Genomic DNA, 19,027 nt, shown 5'->3' on the forward strand with positions numbered 1-19,027 from the left:
TTGGCAATCACTAGTGTGAACTCAAGTTAGGGTTCCAGGTAGTGGTAGTTGACCACAAAAATTTCACATTGTACAAATGTCGGTTTAGTGTTGTCAAATGATCAGAGAGACGGTGGATGCTAATTAAAGCTGCAGATGGCAGATATAGAGATACAGCTAAGCCAACAGCAATGATACCCATTATTGATCGGTCAAATCAAGGTCTATCAATTTAGAAGCAATTAGGAAGTCTGAGAGAGAAAGTGATGGCTATCATGAACCTCTAATTACCAGACAGTCAGATGAATTGAGGAAGTCGCATAAAGGAATAAGGACATCAAAGTGGAAGACCAAGATGTTGCTAAGGTCAAAGATCCAGCTTGGCAGCAAGTTTGAATGAATGAGTCGAACCATTTGTAGAGTGTATCTTTTTCAAGAACAGGTGTTCAGAGCTGAAGAAGATGTCAGTTAGTACCACTTAGCTGAAGTAGAAGTGCATGACTGTCTTTTATGTCTGGTGGATAGTTCCACGTAACTTACTCATACCTCGAGGAAAGCATAGATATATTACAATTATTAACTAAGGTTTCCGTTTTGTTATTTTGTTGATTTTACAGGTTTTATGACCTTGGAGTTTGCTAAGAAGATCGAAAATAACGGTTGTAGTGGGAGTTGAGTCTTGGAGTTTGTCAAGATGGTGAGTTTTGTTGCAGTGGAAGGCAAGATCGTTGTTTTGTCTCCAAGTGGAAGAATGTTGGGATTGTGGAGACAAAACTCCATGGAGAATCACACATTTGGGAATTTTTAATATTGTTGTGCAGTTGTAATTAGGCTTGTCCCATTTGGATTTTTTCTTTAGGTCTTTGAAACATATATATATATATATGTCTCTTTGAGTTTGGCCTTAGACAGCAAGCGGTAATTTTTGAAGTGTCAGGCCTAAGTTTTTCGGCAGAAGCAAATTCTCGTTTTATTCTGTTCATGTGCGGCAGTGAGGAAAAATACAGAAAGTATTTTTCTTTCGGGTTTTGGTGTGTTTCTCTTACTGTTAGTAGCAAGACATCGAGTTGTGGTATAGGTAATTAAATAGTTTGTACTTGACCATATAAAAAGAGATTTATAGCACGAGTTTTGGAACTGTTACAATCTTCATCATAGTAGAACTTGCAGTCGCAGAAGACTAGATTTAGTCCCGAGTTTGGAGCAAACCAATATATCTTTTATGTCGATTCTCTTTTTCCTTCTATTTATTATCTATTAATTTTATGATCATAATCTCTTTTGGTTCTAATTTGTGAAAGTGGGAATTTTATATATATTTTAGGTTTCCGCATTTTATTTATATGTTTAAATTTCCAACAAATAATAATATTATTCTTTTTTTCTTTTTTTCTTTTCTTTTTTTTTTTTGAATAGGCAAAAAGTGTTACCAAGGATTTGAACCTAGGACTATGACATTTGAGCGTTTTAGGCATGCTTCCTTATCAACTAACTAAATCTGAAGATTAATAATAGTATTATTCATTTTGAAAAAACAGCAATGCAATGCAATATAATACAATATAAAGTAATTTTTTAACTTAAACATAACTCATGATAGTTTGACTCCACCAAATTATACATATAAAAAAATATAATACAATATAAATTAATCTTCGAAACCTGTTTAATATATATTAATAAGGTTTGATTGTTTTATAAATTTTTTTATGGAGATTTTCAAAAATAGAAAAAATAAAGAAAACTATTTACAAAATAGCAGAATTTAATCATCTTTCCTCTTCGCTTTCTTTTTTCACCGGCGTCGGAACCTGGTTCGGTGGTGAGCTCCAACAACTGGGTCACGATAATTTCAGAGTTTTCAAAAGACCCAGAAAACAAAATTTCTACTCAGGTTGGAATGGCTCCCCATTTCCATCCAAAAATACATTTGGAGGATACCCTTTGCCAATAACTTCCATTTGAAGTCAATGGAGTCTTCGCCATTGCTCTCCGTCTTCCCCCTTCTTCTTCGGTCCATCTCAGTCTCTTTCTCTAACTCACGCATTCTAACGTCTAGCAGCTATTATACTCATGCCCAACTGTCAATCCACCTGCTAGGGTGTTCAAAAAATCTAATGACCCGAAAAATCCAATCAATCTAATCCAATCCATTAGATTATGAACTCTTTTGGATTGAGTTGGATTCAAAATTTGAAAAAATATTATACATTATACAAATTGAAATTGAGTTGTTAATTTTAATTTATATATGAAAATAGTTAAATCGAATTTTATATTTTACTTTCTTTTATTAAAAAAAAATTAAACTAATGTGTCAAGTAACCCGAACCAACTCAATCCAAATGTTTCATGATTGAGTTGGGTCAGGTTCATTTTTTAATGAAGGTTATTTAGGTTGAAGAAATTTACAACGCGAATAATTGGGTTGGGTCTAAAAATTTCTCCAACCCAACCCACGAACACCCTTACCAGCATTTGGGTCTAATCGCAGATTTAGTTGTACATCTACCCGATTCACTTTATCTCTTCCTCTAACTCTTAGATTCGTGTAGCCCAATCATCGTCACCACTTTCTTGTCGCTGCCAGCACTAGAGTTTGCCGGATTTTTAGCCGTTAGGGGTAAGATCTTGGACATTTTGGGTTAATTTTATTTGGTTCTTAAACACCCATTAAGTTTTGGTGTTAAAATTGATTTGTCCATGAAGTTGGATGCTAAGATTTTTATTGCTTTTAGATAGTTGTGATAGACATTGTTATCAATGTCTATCATAGATAGACGCTGATAAACTTCTATCAGCATCTATCTGTGATAGAAACTGAGTCTGTCAGTGTTTATTAGTGATAGATACTGATAGAAGTCTATCATTAATAGACGATGATAGACTTCAATGTCAATCAATGATAGAGGCTGATAGATGTCTATCAACGTCTATCAGTGATAAAAAATGATAGAAGTCTATCATTGATATTATGAGTGATAGAAACTGATACAAGTTTATCACTGATAAACGCTGATAAAAGTCTGTCAGTGTCTATCAATGATAGAGGCCGGTAGAAGTCTATCAATGTCTATTAGTGATAGAGGCTAATAGAAGTCTATCATTGTCTATCAATGATAGAAACTGATAGAAGTCTATTATTAATACTATAGCGATAGAAATTAACAAGTCTATCACTGATGGATGCTGAAAGAAGTCTATCAGTGTCTATCAGTGTTTTTTTTTTTTTTTCTGACTATTTCTATAAACAGTTTGATATTTTTTTAATCTATGAAAATTTTTCTTTTTTATTATTTTTAAGAAAATGTCGATTTTTATTTAATTCATAATGTTCATTAGATTATGATTTTAGGTATAGATTAAATTACATAATTATCTGGAGCTTTGCCACTTGTTTAAAAAATACTCATATTCTTAAAAAAGTTGCAACATGGACCCCAAACAATGTGACGGTGATTTAGAAGTAAAACATAGACTAAAACATTGTCAAATTGTTTCAAATCATTACCACATTCGTCACAAGTTTCAATTTTCATCTGAAAATTTATTGTATTTCGATTCTAAATGTAGGTTTTGAAACATTCACATGAAATGTCAAAAGTATACATTTCAATATAAAAAATTGAGTATAGCTCAATTGGTATAAAGCTCGTACTAATGCATATATTGTGTAATATTTGAAAATTAGTAATTCTTATTTCTTAGTCAATATTACTTTTTTTTTTTTTTGTTAAAATATCATTTTGGTCTTTATACTTTCATATTTGTTTAATTTTAGTCCATGTACTATCAAATGTCCATTTGTACTTTCTAATGTTTCTCTAAATCTTAAATTTAGTCCATAGTTTTTTGTTGATTTTTTTCAAAAACGTTTTATTATCTATTAGCACTACTATAAATTTTAAAAACATGTTCACATATTATATTTTCTAAATGAAAATTATTATTATTATTTAACTAATTTCAATAAAATTTAGTTTCAAAGAGACTAAACTTAACATTTATTGAAAGTATACGAACTAACAAAATTGGATACGTAAAGGTTTAAATCCTATTTTGGTCCGTGAATTATGAACTTTGTTTTATTTTGGTCCTTAAACTTTTAAAAACGTTCGTTTTAATCCTTAATTTTTCTAAAAGAATGCATATTTTTGTCCCTACCGTTAAGATTTTGTCAATATGGACATAATTGTGAGGTAGCTTGCACCATTCTTCTTCTTATTCGCAAATCGGTATTCCTTCTTTTTTTTCTCTGGCCATGAACACCATTACGGAAGTCGGTGCTTGTTCCATCAAGATCGTTAGGCAATTCATCACTCTCCTTTGTCGTGGCTACAACTTCTCCAAATGGTACTAATTTTATTTTTCATAAATGGGTTTCGAATTTATGTTTTCTGATTCACCCTATTTTGCTTTAAAATGTTGGTAAATGGGAGTCATTGATTTTGGGAGCACTACAAAAAGCTTGTGAGAAATGAGGTTTTCTTTATTCATCAATTTTTGTTATTTTCTTATAATCGGAATAAGGATTAATTGATTGAATTTTTTTTCCATTTTGTTTTGGTGGGGGTTTTGATGACAACAAAATAGTGGTAAAAATGGTCTGACGAGGATAAAGCTACTAAGGAACAAGTGAAAGGCAGTGATGAATTACATGAGATATGATATTGTCATGCTCTTTCAGTCTGGTTAGGAAGCCACTGCTAGTATTCAGGCGAGTCATTTAGTTGTTCACCTTCTTTGTCGAATTGAATTAATTGATGTCCTTTTCGACATTATTTTTCTCTATTTCTAAAACATTTTGCTCAAAAAGATGAAGTAATAAAACTTGTTTCTAGTTGAACATGAGATAAGAGACCAAAATATCTTAGCGGAATGGATCTCAAGATTCAACAACTTTTAACCTAATATTGATCAAGTCATTTGATGCAAATCATTTTAAAATAGAAGCGGTCTCACAAATACTTTTTAAAAGTTTAAGGACTAAAACGGACGTTCTTAGATCAAAATAGAACAAAGTTCATAGTTTAAAGACTAAAATAAGATTTAAACCATATTTAAAAGTACGTAAACTGAAATTAAACAAACTATAAAATACAGAAATTAAAATGATATTTATTTATTTATTTTGTCTATTTAAATACAACGACTAATTTAGAATCAAATAGTTGATTTAAAACTGAAATTAATTTCTTGAAAACGCAACTTCAGGAAAGAGACAAGTTAGCCAAATTAATAAAATGAATCCCATTTTTCGAAATATTATAAAAAGTGCCCAGTTTTTTAAACTACTACTCTAAAATCATCTCTCTCTTTTTCCCATATTAAATTCTGAGTCCAGCCAATCATGTACGTCCAATATTTAAATAGGAAACAAAAACATTTGGAAAGAGAGAAACAAAAATGGATAAGTATATACCTTTTTTTAACCCAAAAACATCCAACCTTTTTAGAATTAGTTTTTATTTTTAATTTGATTTAGATGTTAAAGTTTTGAAATATTGAAATTTTAATCGGATGGAAAGATTTATACCTTTAACTTTGATTTTTCATCAAATATTCACTTTTCATTATTATCATTAATTATGTATTAATTAGTTTTTAGTAATTATGAAATGAAGTTTTAATTTTAATTTTAAAATTGATGAGAAATAATAAAACTTAATTGATTATAATTTTTTATTATTTTAGATTAATTAATAGATATTATCATTAAAGATAAAAAGTGAGTGTTTAGTGGAAAATCAAAGTTAAAAGTATAAATATTAAACCTTAAGGATCAAATTAAAACAAAACCCATATCTCAAAGGTAAAATTATAACATTTAGAAATACATGGATTAAAATGAAATCAAACTCAAAATTTAATGACTAAATGTGTAATATTATGAAACTTAGGGATCAGATTGAAATTAGACTCGAGACGTGGGTACCAAAAATTTATATATTTTTTATTCTTAAAATACTACTTTGGTATCTATACTTTTAATTTTGATTCATTTTAGTTTATGTATTTTCAAAATGTTTATTTGGTCTCTATATTTTTTAATTTTGGTATTTTTAAAATACTCATTTTGATCTTATACTTTCAACTTTATTCATTTTGGTTATTGAAGTTTTAAAAGTTACATTTTAGTCTCTTACAAATGAAATAAATAGAAAAAACGAAAGGATCAAAATAAACATTATTGAAATATAGAAACCAAAGTAAAATTCGGAATACAATAACAAAGTTGTATTTTATTTTTTTAAAAAAAAATAATTAAATTATTTATCTTTGGGATAAGCACAAAACATCAACTAGTAATTAATTACCTTCCTTGTTTGAGATTTGAATTAATGTTCCCCACATCATTTTCGTTATTCAGTCAACGTGGAAAAATCCCTCCATAAACTACATATCTTTCCATGGATAACATCAATGGACTTTTCTTTCCTACAAAATATGAATTAATTAATGTTATCTTAAATTACCACAATTAATATATGTATTATATCAATAATTTGATGTTAATGTTAATTTAAATGTGAGAGCTAAAATGAGCAGTTGTTTGTATTTATCCCCATGACTGTTGTGCCAAAAAAAATGACTTCAGACAATGAGTAAGAGTGTATTTGAGAGTGATTCTGAAATAGTTTAAAATAACTTTGAAACATGTTCAATTTTAATGATATGAATTTACATTTACAAGTATAAAATTAAATATTAAACTAACGGGACAATTACAAATATAGCAATCAGGCTGACAGTATTAACAGATATAGCATAATGTAAAAAAAAAAAAAAAAATACTAATGTGACAAAATTTAGATAGTCTATCTGTGATAGATCATATTGCTGGTAGGAGTCTATTAGTGGTAGACCATGTCACTGGTAAGAGTCTATCAGCAATAGAAGTCTATCCCTGATAGACTTTTCTATATTTGTAATTTTTTTAAAAATGTTGTTATACACTTGATTTGTTAGGGTTGATACCCTAAATCTCGTGGGTCCTGTAGTTTGTAATTGTAATGTACAAACGATTTATTTATTTAATAAAATCTAAAGTATTTTATTCGACATTTAGTAGCATTAACTCACAAAACCAATAAACTAACATTCAAAATTAACTTCTATAGCTTAAACATATATATAGAGACATACAAGTTGATCGTGTTTAAGTGATAACCTAAATAGTCTATAGTAGATGGATAAGGTTGAATATCTTATTCTGATGACACTATGAATACGGCCTGCTTTGTAGATGTTGCAATTATTGTAAAGTTCTATAAATGATCTGATCTTGATCATTCATGTAAATTCATGTGAGTGGGTTTGTTCTATACAAAAGGGTTTGCATAAGACTAGACCATGAAATGATTAGTCTCATTATATAACGATGTTAATAGTAGAGACTTACATTCACCAAGATGACCATAGGTGACACGATCTGAATCCTGAGAGTTGTGAACTCCTACCTATGAAGGCGGTCCTTTGATTTGCATGGGTGAGAGTTGCCAGATCTCTGACTCAATATGCCTACCGTTTTGGAGATTCGTCCTATTGGAAAGCTAGGAACACAGCTACACAAAACAGAATTCACTCATTCCCTACTGTCGGGGTAAGTAGATAATTTGCTCCCTTAAGTGCTGATTCTAGGGCTTGAACAATGTGGCGCCATACTCTCTCTTGGCTCGAGAGGGGTCTGATCATAGTTGAACTATGACTTATTGTTCATTAAAGGGATCAATGGTACTTAAGGAGTTAGATGGAACTACAAAGGCAAATAGTTTTGACCAAGTTATACTTACGAGCAATTTGTGAAAGGTTATCGCACTGTTGACTGGTTATATCCAATGGACACAGAAATATATCTGTAGTGCGAAGAGTGCAACTGTTGGTCATTAGTAGAGTGACTAGCAATTAATGGATATCGAGTAATTTAATTAAATGAGTTTAATTAATTATTCAAGTACTATTGGAGCTTCAATCCACATGTTCATAAAGTCTCATTTGTAGTTCAACTGGGATTATTGAGAATTAATTTAGAATAATTTGAATTGTTTAAATTAATTGAGGGATTAATTATATACGATATAATTAATTTAAATTAATTATATGTGATATAATTAATTTAAATTAATTATATGTGATATAATTAATATAATGTATTTGGCATATTATTATGTAAAGTTCATTTTGAGAAGAATTAAATATTTGAATATGATTCAAATACTAATTATATGGATTGGATTCATATAATTAAATTTAATATAAATTTGATTTATATTAAATGTTATAAATGATTGAGGGAATTCAAACTATAGGTTATATTGTATTTGATACAATATAACAATTATAGTTTATATATTATATTAGATATAAACATATAGTATAATATATAATATATATAATATATATATATATATATATATATATATATATATATATATATATATAATAAAGTGATTATTATATAATTATATATTTTTAATTAAATTAAAATAGTTTTAATTTAATTTTTAATAAAGGAGGGAGCCTTCCCCTGGTTTTTCTCTCTTTACAGAACGTGAGAGTGGGAAGATTTTACAAGATCTTCTTCTTCCTTTTTCAATAGATACAGAGGAGTGATCTGATCCAACTATTTGGTCTTGATCTCCCAGTAAGCTCTCTCACAGATACATAAATTCCTCTCCTCTCAAATCCTCTCCCTCTCCCAAAAACTAGCAAAGTCTACCCCTCTTGCTATTTCTCTAACCCTATGGAGAATATAGAGGATTACCTCTTGATGGTGGTCATCTTGGATTGCAGTTTTTGGTTCCAGGAGATTCGAATTGTTCGTGATCGAATCAAGAAGGAATTCGTGAAGAATTGGTTCTTCAAGGGTAAGTATGATCCAAACCCTAACTCACCTTCTCTGTTTAATCTCTAAAAGCATGCTGTAAAATTCTGTAAAATGCATATTAATATTCTCTGTATATTTAATTATATGAGATTTGAAAATTGGGATTGATCTCGTTTTTGCATCGGATTTCACAATCCTTCATGATTAACATCCATAAAAATGCTACCCATTATAATTATTCAGTGATTAAAAGTGATTTTTAATATTGCTAAAATAATTTTAATAATTTCAAAATTAATTCCAAACATGGACTAAATATTTTAAGCATGAGTTATATTTACGTTGACAGATTGATCTCTATTATTTTAATTGTTATTTATGCTTTTAATAATTTTGTTTTAATCCTTACCTTCGTGTTGTGAAATATCATAAATAATTCTTTCTAAACAGTTTTATAAGTCAACTACAGCACACGTAGCTAGACAACGAATACTAATTTGTCCAACATGTAAACAAAGGTCATATGTTCAAAGAGTAACAACAAAGGTCATAAAAACTAATTTAAAATTTTTAAAATTATTTGGGTGAAATTGAAACAAAATTTAAATCGTATGATATTTTTTTGTTTGGTCACTCAATTTGTAATTTTTGTTTGTTTTAGTTCATGTACTTTCTAAACTTTCCTTTCAGTTGTTGTATTTTTAGTATTTGTTCATTTTAGTCCATCTTATTTTGAAAACGTTAATTTAGTCTTTGTATTTTTAGAAAATGACCATTTGTCTCCTTTTTTTGATAATAATTTCAACATGACACTATACTCAATAATCTAATTGAATCGTGATCATTTTAGAGATGTTTTGACTCAAGGAGTTGAAGTTGGCTCCATAGCTAAAAAACCTTCAACTTCCTTTTGAAAGAAAGGTTATCTAACACACCACGTAACACAAGTTATACACAATGTTACAACAGTTCTAAGGATAACAAAGTAAAGACAAATAATAAAGCAATAGAACATAACACAAGGTTAGGTAACTTAGTTAAGTGAAATACCACCTAAATTTGGGAACAATATGTCCTAGAAAGATATTTTTACTAAATGATGAGTTAAATGATTACATCGTTGTATTTATCTGTAAATATAAGGCTTTTATAGTGACACACAAACAACTTAACTTATTGATAGAAAATTTATGTTTCCCCTAAGTGTGAGACTCCATCTCAATGAAACTTAGGCCCCTCCTTATGTGTGAGACTCCCTCACAATGATGACTTCTATCTTTCCAACTTCAATTGAAGACCACTTTACTTGAAATATTTAGGCTCCCCTTAAGTATGAGAATCCCTTCTCAAGTTGCCAGTAAATCTTTCAAAATGACTCAAAGAACCACTCAAGATCGACAACAAAAGCTTCACAATCACAAAGAGTGACACACATGAAAGATGTCTTCCCGAAAACTGTACAATTGACTCACACAAGGTTTCAAAACCGTAACCCTAAATCTCATCAAACCACCGCATAAATATGCACAACAGAAAAGGATAAACAACCCAAAGTTGGCCAGCTGAGCTCCAAGATTGAAAAATCCTTTAGAAATAATCACCAAGAGTTTTTCAAATAAAGAAAAATAATTCGACAGAAATAGCATTAATAGGGGCATTATGTAAGACAAAACATGGGACAAGATGACAAAAATCTCGTGAGACAATAGGCACAACATACTTAAAAAGAATATAGCCAACACCAAATCTCTAACACCTTTCACCATTGACCCTACATACAATTAAACAATTTTTTAGATTTCACAATCTCATCCCTTACCTAAAAAACAATCCGTTTGATGGATAAACTTTACAAAGAGTAGCCAAATAGCTACCTTTTTTTAAATAGGAAAAAAAACTTGACTACCTTTAATAAAAATCTGTCATGTAACATTTTTTTTATAATTGATTATTTTTATTATGTATAAAAAATAGTTGTATGGAAGTTATACCTAATCATTCGATTTAAAATATATCAACTAACTACATAAACAAAAGTCAAAATAGACATTTTGAAAACATATCGACAAAATCCAACCACATCTAAAATACAAAACAATAAAAATAGTATTTAAACCTATATGAGATTATAAAAGAAACCAACTTCCAATCTTATTAAAAGATTAAATCTATTGAGATAGGGATGAAGTTGTAATGCAAAGGATAAAATTGGATTTGATTGATTCAATTTCCAAGAAAAATTGCGAACTTTTAGGGGGAAAAAATGGACATTTTACTGAAACAGTTAGTCAGTTTTAGTGGATGGTTTAAAAAACACAGCTGGGTTTGGTCATTGGTGGGGTAAGGTTTGTTCACTGTATTCCATCAAAAAATTAAATGATTTCTTTATAAATAAGATTAGAAAATGGAAGTTTTTTGTTCATAGTCAACTCTTGTTTGCACATGGCAATCATGGTCCCATCCCATTGTCTCTTTGAAAATCCTCGTTTTCTCTAATTTTCTAAACCCAATTGGATTAGAAAATCGGGATTTCAATTTGAAATTCGTGGTTTAAAGTTTGAGTGTAACAGTAGCAGCTGGTGTGAGTTTTGGTTTTTTTTTTCTCTCCCTCTCTCTCTCTCTGTTATTTAGGGGAAAAACAGAGGAGGTTCAGAAAAACAGGGGACATGGCAGGGGGTGGATTTGGAGATGGTGGTGCGCCATTGAAGAGAGCTCATCTTTATGAGTATCGAATTACGAGCTATTTTGTTATTGCTTGTATTGTTGCAGCTCTTGGTGGCTCTTTGTTTGGCTATGATCTTGGAGTTTCTGGTAAGTTTTTCTTGTTCTGTTTTCAGAAATTTTTAGTTTCTTGGAGATTTCTTTTCTAGGGTTGCTCTTGTTTTAGTTCATATGGATTTTGATGAATTGATTCAGCAGAAAAAAAAAAGACTTGGAAGATTTCTAACTGAAATGTTTGTTGAATTTGAACATGTATTCATCGGAAATTAAGCTTAATTTCTTGTTTTTTTTTCCTCTCAATGATAGAGAAATCCCCTTTTTGTAAAACAGGGGAAGATTTTTCATTTAGACTTTAGAGGTTTTGACAACCCTTAGGACCTCATCGATAGTGATTTCTTTTGTTGTTTTTTTTCACGAAGGTTATGTCTTTTTTTTTTTTTTTCGTCACGTTAAAATAGAATTTCTCGATAAATATGGAAAAAAAAAAAAGAAGAAGATAGAATTGATAAATGTGAAAAGTAGAGAAATTGGTCATGAATATATAAAAAAGAAAGTTAAATAAAATTACTTAATAAATGTGCAAATTTCAATAAATTTACTATTAAAATTTAATTGTTTATATATTTCATCCGTTAAAGAAATACTTGAATTTAGAGTTAAATCTTAAAAATCTTTTAAAAAAAATTAACGTGATTTAAGATATATTTGAAATTTGTTTTCACGTGTTTATTTTAAAAAATAATTCATTGTTTCAATAAATTAGAGTGTTTAACAACCATTCAAAATAGTTTTCAAAATATAATTTAAACTGTTTGAATTTAAATAAAATGAGATTTTAGAAAAGTATATTTTTTAAATCAATCCAAATCGAGATTTAATTTTTGAAAATATGAGTAAAAGGATATAACAAAACAAAAAATTGCTAAAAGTTAGTTACCTTTTTTTGAAAATCGAGGCACGTGAGCCTTTTCCGCTCACGCTTTTCTTGTTCATTCAGCCCCTTTGGGTGATTTTTCTGTTCCGAATATGTTTAAAAAATTCTTTCTTTCTCCTTTGTCTTTTTTGTGTGATTTTGGGGGCAAAAAAGGGTTTTAATCGTGAAAATTAAAAAGAATTTTGTGGTTTAAATATGCACAAAATTTGTACTTTTTTAGATTAAATTTTAATTTTTTAATTTCTTGATGGTTGTGAAGAAGTTTGATGGATTTTTCATGAGTTGAAATTATTATTAGGTAAAGTCCTAATTAAAAAAATTTGGTGGAAGATAGTTTCATACCATTTATTGAATGAGGAGGACAAAAATGTCATTTACTTCACCATGTGGGGTCACATCAAATAATTAAGAATAATATAAAAAATATGCTTTTTTTTTTTCTTTTAAGAGTAGGCCATTTTTTTAAAATCAAACTTTTTTTTTTAATTAAAAGAAGTAATTTCCCAAAGTTATAGGTGAGATCTGAGAGTATTATTTATAAGCTTTAATTTTTAAAAAAATAATAATAAAAATTAAGGTTTAGTAATCATTTGGTTTTGATTTTTTATTTTTAAAAATTAAACCTATAAATACTATTTTCACCCATGTTACCTACTTTTTACCAATCATTTAAAAACTCAAGCCAAATTTTAAAAACTAAAAATAAGTAGTCCTTAAAAACTTGTTTTGTTTTTAGAATTAGGCTAAAAAATCAATAATTGTATTAAAAAAAATATGCAAAACATGATAAGAAATGAGGATGAAATAGATTTAATTTTTAGAAATAAGAAAACAAAAAACGAAATGATTACCAAATAGGGCCTAATCATTATCAAACAGGGTAGAGCTTAGGCTCGGTAACCATTTGGTTTTTTAAAATTAAACTTATTTTCTTTCGATTTTTTACAATGTTTTACATCTTTCTGAAGTGAAAAGAGTTGAATTCTTGATTAATTTTAAAAAACAAAATAATTTTTTGAAAATAACTTTTTTAAGTTTTCAAAATTTTGGTTTTAATATTAAAAACACTTCTAAAATATAGATACAAAAATATAGAAAACAACATATGAAAGTGGTGTTTATAGTCTTAATTATTAAACATAAAAAATAAAAAACCAAATTATTACCAAGAATGCCTAAATTATCTGTTTTCTATTTTTCATGGGCCATATATTTATTTATTTTTTGATTAATTTGCTTCTGTGGGAAAGAATGATGGAGTTTATGTTGTACAAAATTCAGGTGGAGTGACTTCCATGGATGATTTTCTGAAGGAATTTTTCCCAAAAGTATACAAAAGAAAGCAACTTCATCTAAAAGAAACAGATTACTGTAAATATGACAACCAAATCCTCACTCTTTTCACATCCTCTTTATACTTTGCTGGTCTTGTCTCCACTTTTGGTGCTTCTTATGTAACAAGAAAGCGAGGTCGAAGAGCGAGTATCCTCGTCGGCTCCGTCAGCTTTTTTTTAGGCGGCGTAATCAACGCCGCTGCAGTTAACGTAGCAATGCTGATCATTGGTCGGATTTTCCTTGGCATCGGTATCGGTTTTGGCAACCAAGTAAGAAATCTGCTAGTTTATCTTTTGCAGTGTACAACATGAAAGCATTTTAGAAATATGTCTCAAATATTTTCGTCTTTCACAACGAGCACTCTTCATTGAAATAGTTTTTTTTTTTCGGTCCTTCCCAGTTGAGATTCCAATAAAAATTTGACATTTTTATCTTACATCTAAACAAATGATTATTTAATTTTCTCCTAATTTTGCAGGCAGTGCCATTGTATCTATCTGAAATGGCCCCGGCGAAGATCCGAGGAGCGGTTAACCAGCTGTTTCAGCTGACAACTTGCTTGGGGATTTTGATTGCAAACTTCATAAACTATGGAACTGATAAGATTCATCCATGGGGGTGGAGGTTGTCTCTTGGATTGGCCACAGTTCCAGCAACTTTAATGTTCATTGGAGGACTTTTCCTTCCTGAGACACCCAACAGTTTGGTAGAGCAGGGCAGAATGGAGGAAGGAAGAGCTGTGCTAGAGAAAATCAGAGGGACGACGAAAGTCGATGCCGAGTTTGATGATCTGATCGATGCGAGCAATGAGGCACGAGCGATAAAACACCCGTTCAAGAATCTCTTGAAGCGAAAAAACCGACCCCAGCTAGTGATTGGAGCATTGGGAATTCCTGCATTCCAACAACTCACTGGCATGAACTCCATTCTGTTCTATGCTCCTGTCATGTTCCAAAGTTTAGGGTTTGGTTCTGATGCAGCCCTTTATTCATCTACCATCACAAGTGGTGCCCTTGTTGTTGCTACTTTCATTTCAATGCTTTTGGTAGATAAGTTTGGTAGAAGAGCTTTCTTCCTTGAAGCCGGAGCAGAAATGATATGTTGTCTGGTAGGTGCACTTCTCATTTAAATCAACTTTCTTTTAACATGATATCAGAATAGGAGATCTTAACGATATATTGTTTCTATAGATTGCAGTAGCAGTGACACTCGCACTTAAGTTTGGACAAGGGGAAGAACTTCCAAAAGGGATAGGGATCTTCCTTGTGATAGTGATATGCATATTCGTGTTGGCTTATGGAAGGTCATGGGGGCCGCTCGGTTGGCTCGTGCCAAGCGAGCTATTTCCATTGGAGACGAGATCGGCCGGGCAGAGCATGGTGGTGTGTGTCAACATGCTTTTCACTGCTTTGATAGCGCAGTGTTTCCTTGCTGCTATGTGTCATCTCCGGTACGGAATCTTCCTGTTGTTCGCCGGATTGATTGTAATTATGAGTAGCTTCATCTTCTTCCTGTTGCCCGAGACTAAACAAGTCCCTATTGAAGAAGTGTATCTATTGTGGCAGAATCATTGGTTTTGGAAGAGAATTGTTGGAACAGAGGGTGCAAATGGAGTAAATGGGAATGCCAAAGGAGATAGAAAAAGGAATGAAAGTGTGTAGGAGCAAGAACAACCATTACAAGATTGAAAGAAGTGGTTATAATAGAGTTTACGAAATGCATATTATAGTAAATTACTATTTTGTGTTTGATTAATTATTCAGTGCATATTAAATATATTGAATCCAATCAATATTATTTAACCAACTCTTTTTTTAAATTATCAATTAACCCAAAAATTTAAGTTGATGGATGAAAGTAAATTTAATCTTATATTATCTAACAACATTCTTTTTTTGTTCTTATTGCATTTGATTTGTACTTATGAACAAAAAGACACTTATTCTGAAGATTTCATCTTGTTATTACCCTCAAACTTTGGACCTTTATTTTATTTTATTATTTCTTGTGTACATGTAGATGACCCTTTTTTTTATGGCTTAAATGAAATATGATCACTTTTGAAAAAGACTATATTTATAACACTTTGCTTGTGTTATCATCATGAAACAAAATTATGTTGGGTTTAATTTGTAAAATGATAAACATTTTCTATAAGCAATATACTTATTATTGATTTCATAAATTGTATGAAAATCTTAATCTAATGAACTAAGACCCATGACTATTGCATGAGTACTTAAACTTTATGTGGATACATAAGAGTGGATCAGGTTCGAGTAAATAGTCAAAATGATCTATGGTACATGAATAAGGTTAGGTACCTTATCTGGTAACACCATTTGTAATGACCCGATCCCCTAGGACTCAAGTTAGGCCGTTACTAAACACATGCATGCATGAGACTTAAAACGACACCCTTTTATGGTGAAATAAATGCTAAATAAATAAGGTAAATTCAAAAGTCCTTCATTAAATTCAAATATTAAAAACAAACAATAGGGTACCCATAAATCATAAATGATAATAAATAAGTATGAAAACAAATCTTAATAGTAAGTTTCATACATCAAAACTGAAAGTTGAAAAAAAATGAAAAGAAATCTAAATATCATGAGCGGAAGCATAAAAATAGTCTCAATGGCTCGATCACGAATTCCGCTTGTCAATCGTCGGTGCATCTCTACCCTTACCTGAAACAAAAAAATGAGAAAGGACGAGTATAAAATACTCAGTAAGTAACCCCACTACTGGGGTCAGGCTAGGCATCTATGTCCTCTAGATGCCTACCTCTGGTAAAAACATATAAACTTCTCTAGTCCTCATGGGACAAATACATACATTAAAAATTGATTTTTATCCTACTGTAGTTAAGCATGTCCATTACCTCTAGTAAGTCCCGTAGGACTCACAATCTCTGGTGAATCTCGAAGGAAAGCACCACCTCTAGTAAATCTCGAGGGATCCACCACCTCTGGTGAATCCCGAAGGAAACACAACCTCTGGTGAATCCCAAAGGAAACCCAACCTCTAGGGAATCCCGAAGGAAACACAACCTCTGGTGAATCTCGAAGGAAACACAACCTCTAGTGAATCCCGAAGGAAACACAACCTCTAGTGAATCCCAAAGGAAACACAACCTCTAGTGGGCATCTAAGTAACAGTGAGGACACTATCACGATTACAGCATCAAAAGTATCATAACATGGTTATATAACATACATATATACCTCATCATCATAGTTCTATAACATACATATGCATCTCGTCATCATAGTCCCATAATATACATATACATCTCATCATCTTTAGATCAAATAGAATCTCATCGAATAATTATATACTCACTCACGATAGCATTTGAATATCTCTATGTGCATTTAGTCTTTTAAATCCTCATATCAGCAGACATACATAAACATAAAACCATCACCAAGTCCTTAGTAAATCTACATTGCTTGACACGTGGGCAGTTCCAGTAGTAAGATTACTTACCTCGATACTAGATTCAGATATAGATCCAAGCGGCTGTCTTTAATAATAAATCTTTGAATTTAATTCCCCAACGAAGCTTGAGCAACAACCACCCTCAAGTTTCCAATCTCCAAAATCTTCCTTCAATCAGACCATGCTTCCAACTTTTAATCCATTTCTCTCTTAAAATTTTCAATTCACAAAGAATTTAACTAACCCTCTTCCACAATGAAATTAATTCTTGACATCCACAATGAAATTAATTCTTGACATTAATTTCAAATTAAATTTGTGTGACATAATCCCCTTCCAAAATGAAATTAGACATTAATTTCAAACTAAATTTGTGTGATATAACCCCTTCCAAAACGAAATTAATTATTGACATTAATTTCAAATTAAATTTGTGTGACATAAAAAGTCCAAATTCCATAACTTCCCTCCAATTAAACCATTAAATTGAAACACCCCTTCCTTCCAAATGAAATTAATTCTTGACATTAATTTCAAATTTAATTTGTTTGACATTAAAAGCCTATTTCCATAACTTCCCTCCAATTAAACCGTTAAATTGAAACACCCCTTTCTTAGCAATTAAATCACAATAATTACATTTTGAATTTTCAAAATTCAAAAAATGCCCTCTAATACTAGAAAATATTGAAATTACATTAAGAACAAAATTTGGGGTGTTACACCATTGGATGCGGGTTGTTACAAAGAGTTGTAAAGACATACAATGTGATCCTGATTCGTACATGTTATGACATGAGGAGTGGGGGTGTCCTATGCAATGAGTTTGCATAAGATCGGACCAAGAAATAAATCACTCTTACTTTATAACGTTGTTTACTGTATAAGATTAACTATTTCACCTAGATGGCCTAGGTAACTCGATCTTAATACTAAGCTAATTATGAACTCCTGTTTATTCGGGATTATCCTTAGATTTGCATAGGTGAGGGTTGGCTCAACAATGCCGACTTAATAAGACTCCCATTCCAGGAGTAAGATCTAATAAATAGCTGGGGACATAGGGTGCAAGACGGAGTTCACGCCTACCCAATTTAGGGATAGGAGAAAGATTGTTCTCTCAAATACTGAAGGTCTTGAACCATTAGTTAGAGATTGGATCACAAACTAGTTGTTTAGAGAATGAGTTGGAACTTGATTGCTGATTATGGTTAAATCATGTGGACATAATATATCTACGAGAGTAACTATGGGCTTTAGTGGAGTGAACCATTAGTTAAGGAATAGGATTAATCTGGTCTAATGAGTTTAGCCAATTAATCTCGGATGGTTGGAGTCCATGATCGATAGGTCCGTGAGGTCCCCTACTAGCTCGTAAATGGACTAGCTCTAGAATAACGTGATAAGTTAATTTGAAACGTTCAAATTATAATTAAGGAAACTAGTAATTATATGAGATATAATTACATGTTTAATTTGAGAATTAAACGGAATAGGAGAACTTATATTTAAATATGATTTAAATATATAAAGATGGATGTGTGTATAAATTAATTTAGTTTTATTTAAAAAATAATTTATGAAATTAATTCTATAAATTTTTTAGTTTTAAAATCAAAATGGTTTTTAAATATCAAATTTTGATTTTGAGATAAAATTGGAAAATTGAAAAAACAAAACACAAATGCAAAAACATGGTTTTCCATTATCCATCTCCTACTTGCTCATACAAAGTCATCACTATTGCCTTGTGTTACTCCAAGCATGAACTGCAACTCATGTAA

The 19,027-nt window shown here is 30.6% G+C and overlaps 1 protein-coding gene across 1 annotated transcript; it reads left to right on the forward strand.

The window, feature by feature from the left end:
- Window positions 1-8,523: 8,523 nt before the first annotated feature.
- STP14 (sugar transporter 14) lies at window positions 8,524-15,602 on the forward strand. The gene is made up of 5 exons (XM_039024817.2): window positions 8,524-8,846; window positions 11,438-11,617; window positions 13,743-14,065; window positions 14,275-14,904; window positions 14,987-15,602. Exons 1-5 carry the CDS (start codon window positions 8,723-8,725, stop codon window positions 15,455-15,457), a joined length of 1,728 nt encoding a protein of 575 aa, XP_038880745.2. The 5' UTR covers window positions 8,524-8,722; the 3' UTR covers window positions 15,458-15,602.
- Window positions 15,603-19,027: the final 3,425 nt, after the last annotated feature.

The sequence above is a fragment of the Benincasa hispida genome, chromosome 2 (genome assembly GCF_027475165.1).
Source record: "Benincasa hispida cultivar pf3 chromosome 2, pf3_genome.v1.1, whole genome shotgun sequence".
NCBI lineage: Eukaryota > Viridiplantae > Streptophyta > Magnoliopsida > Cucurbitales > Cucurbitaceae > Benincasa > Benincasa hispida.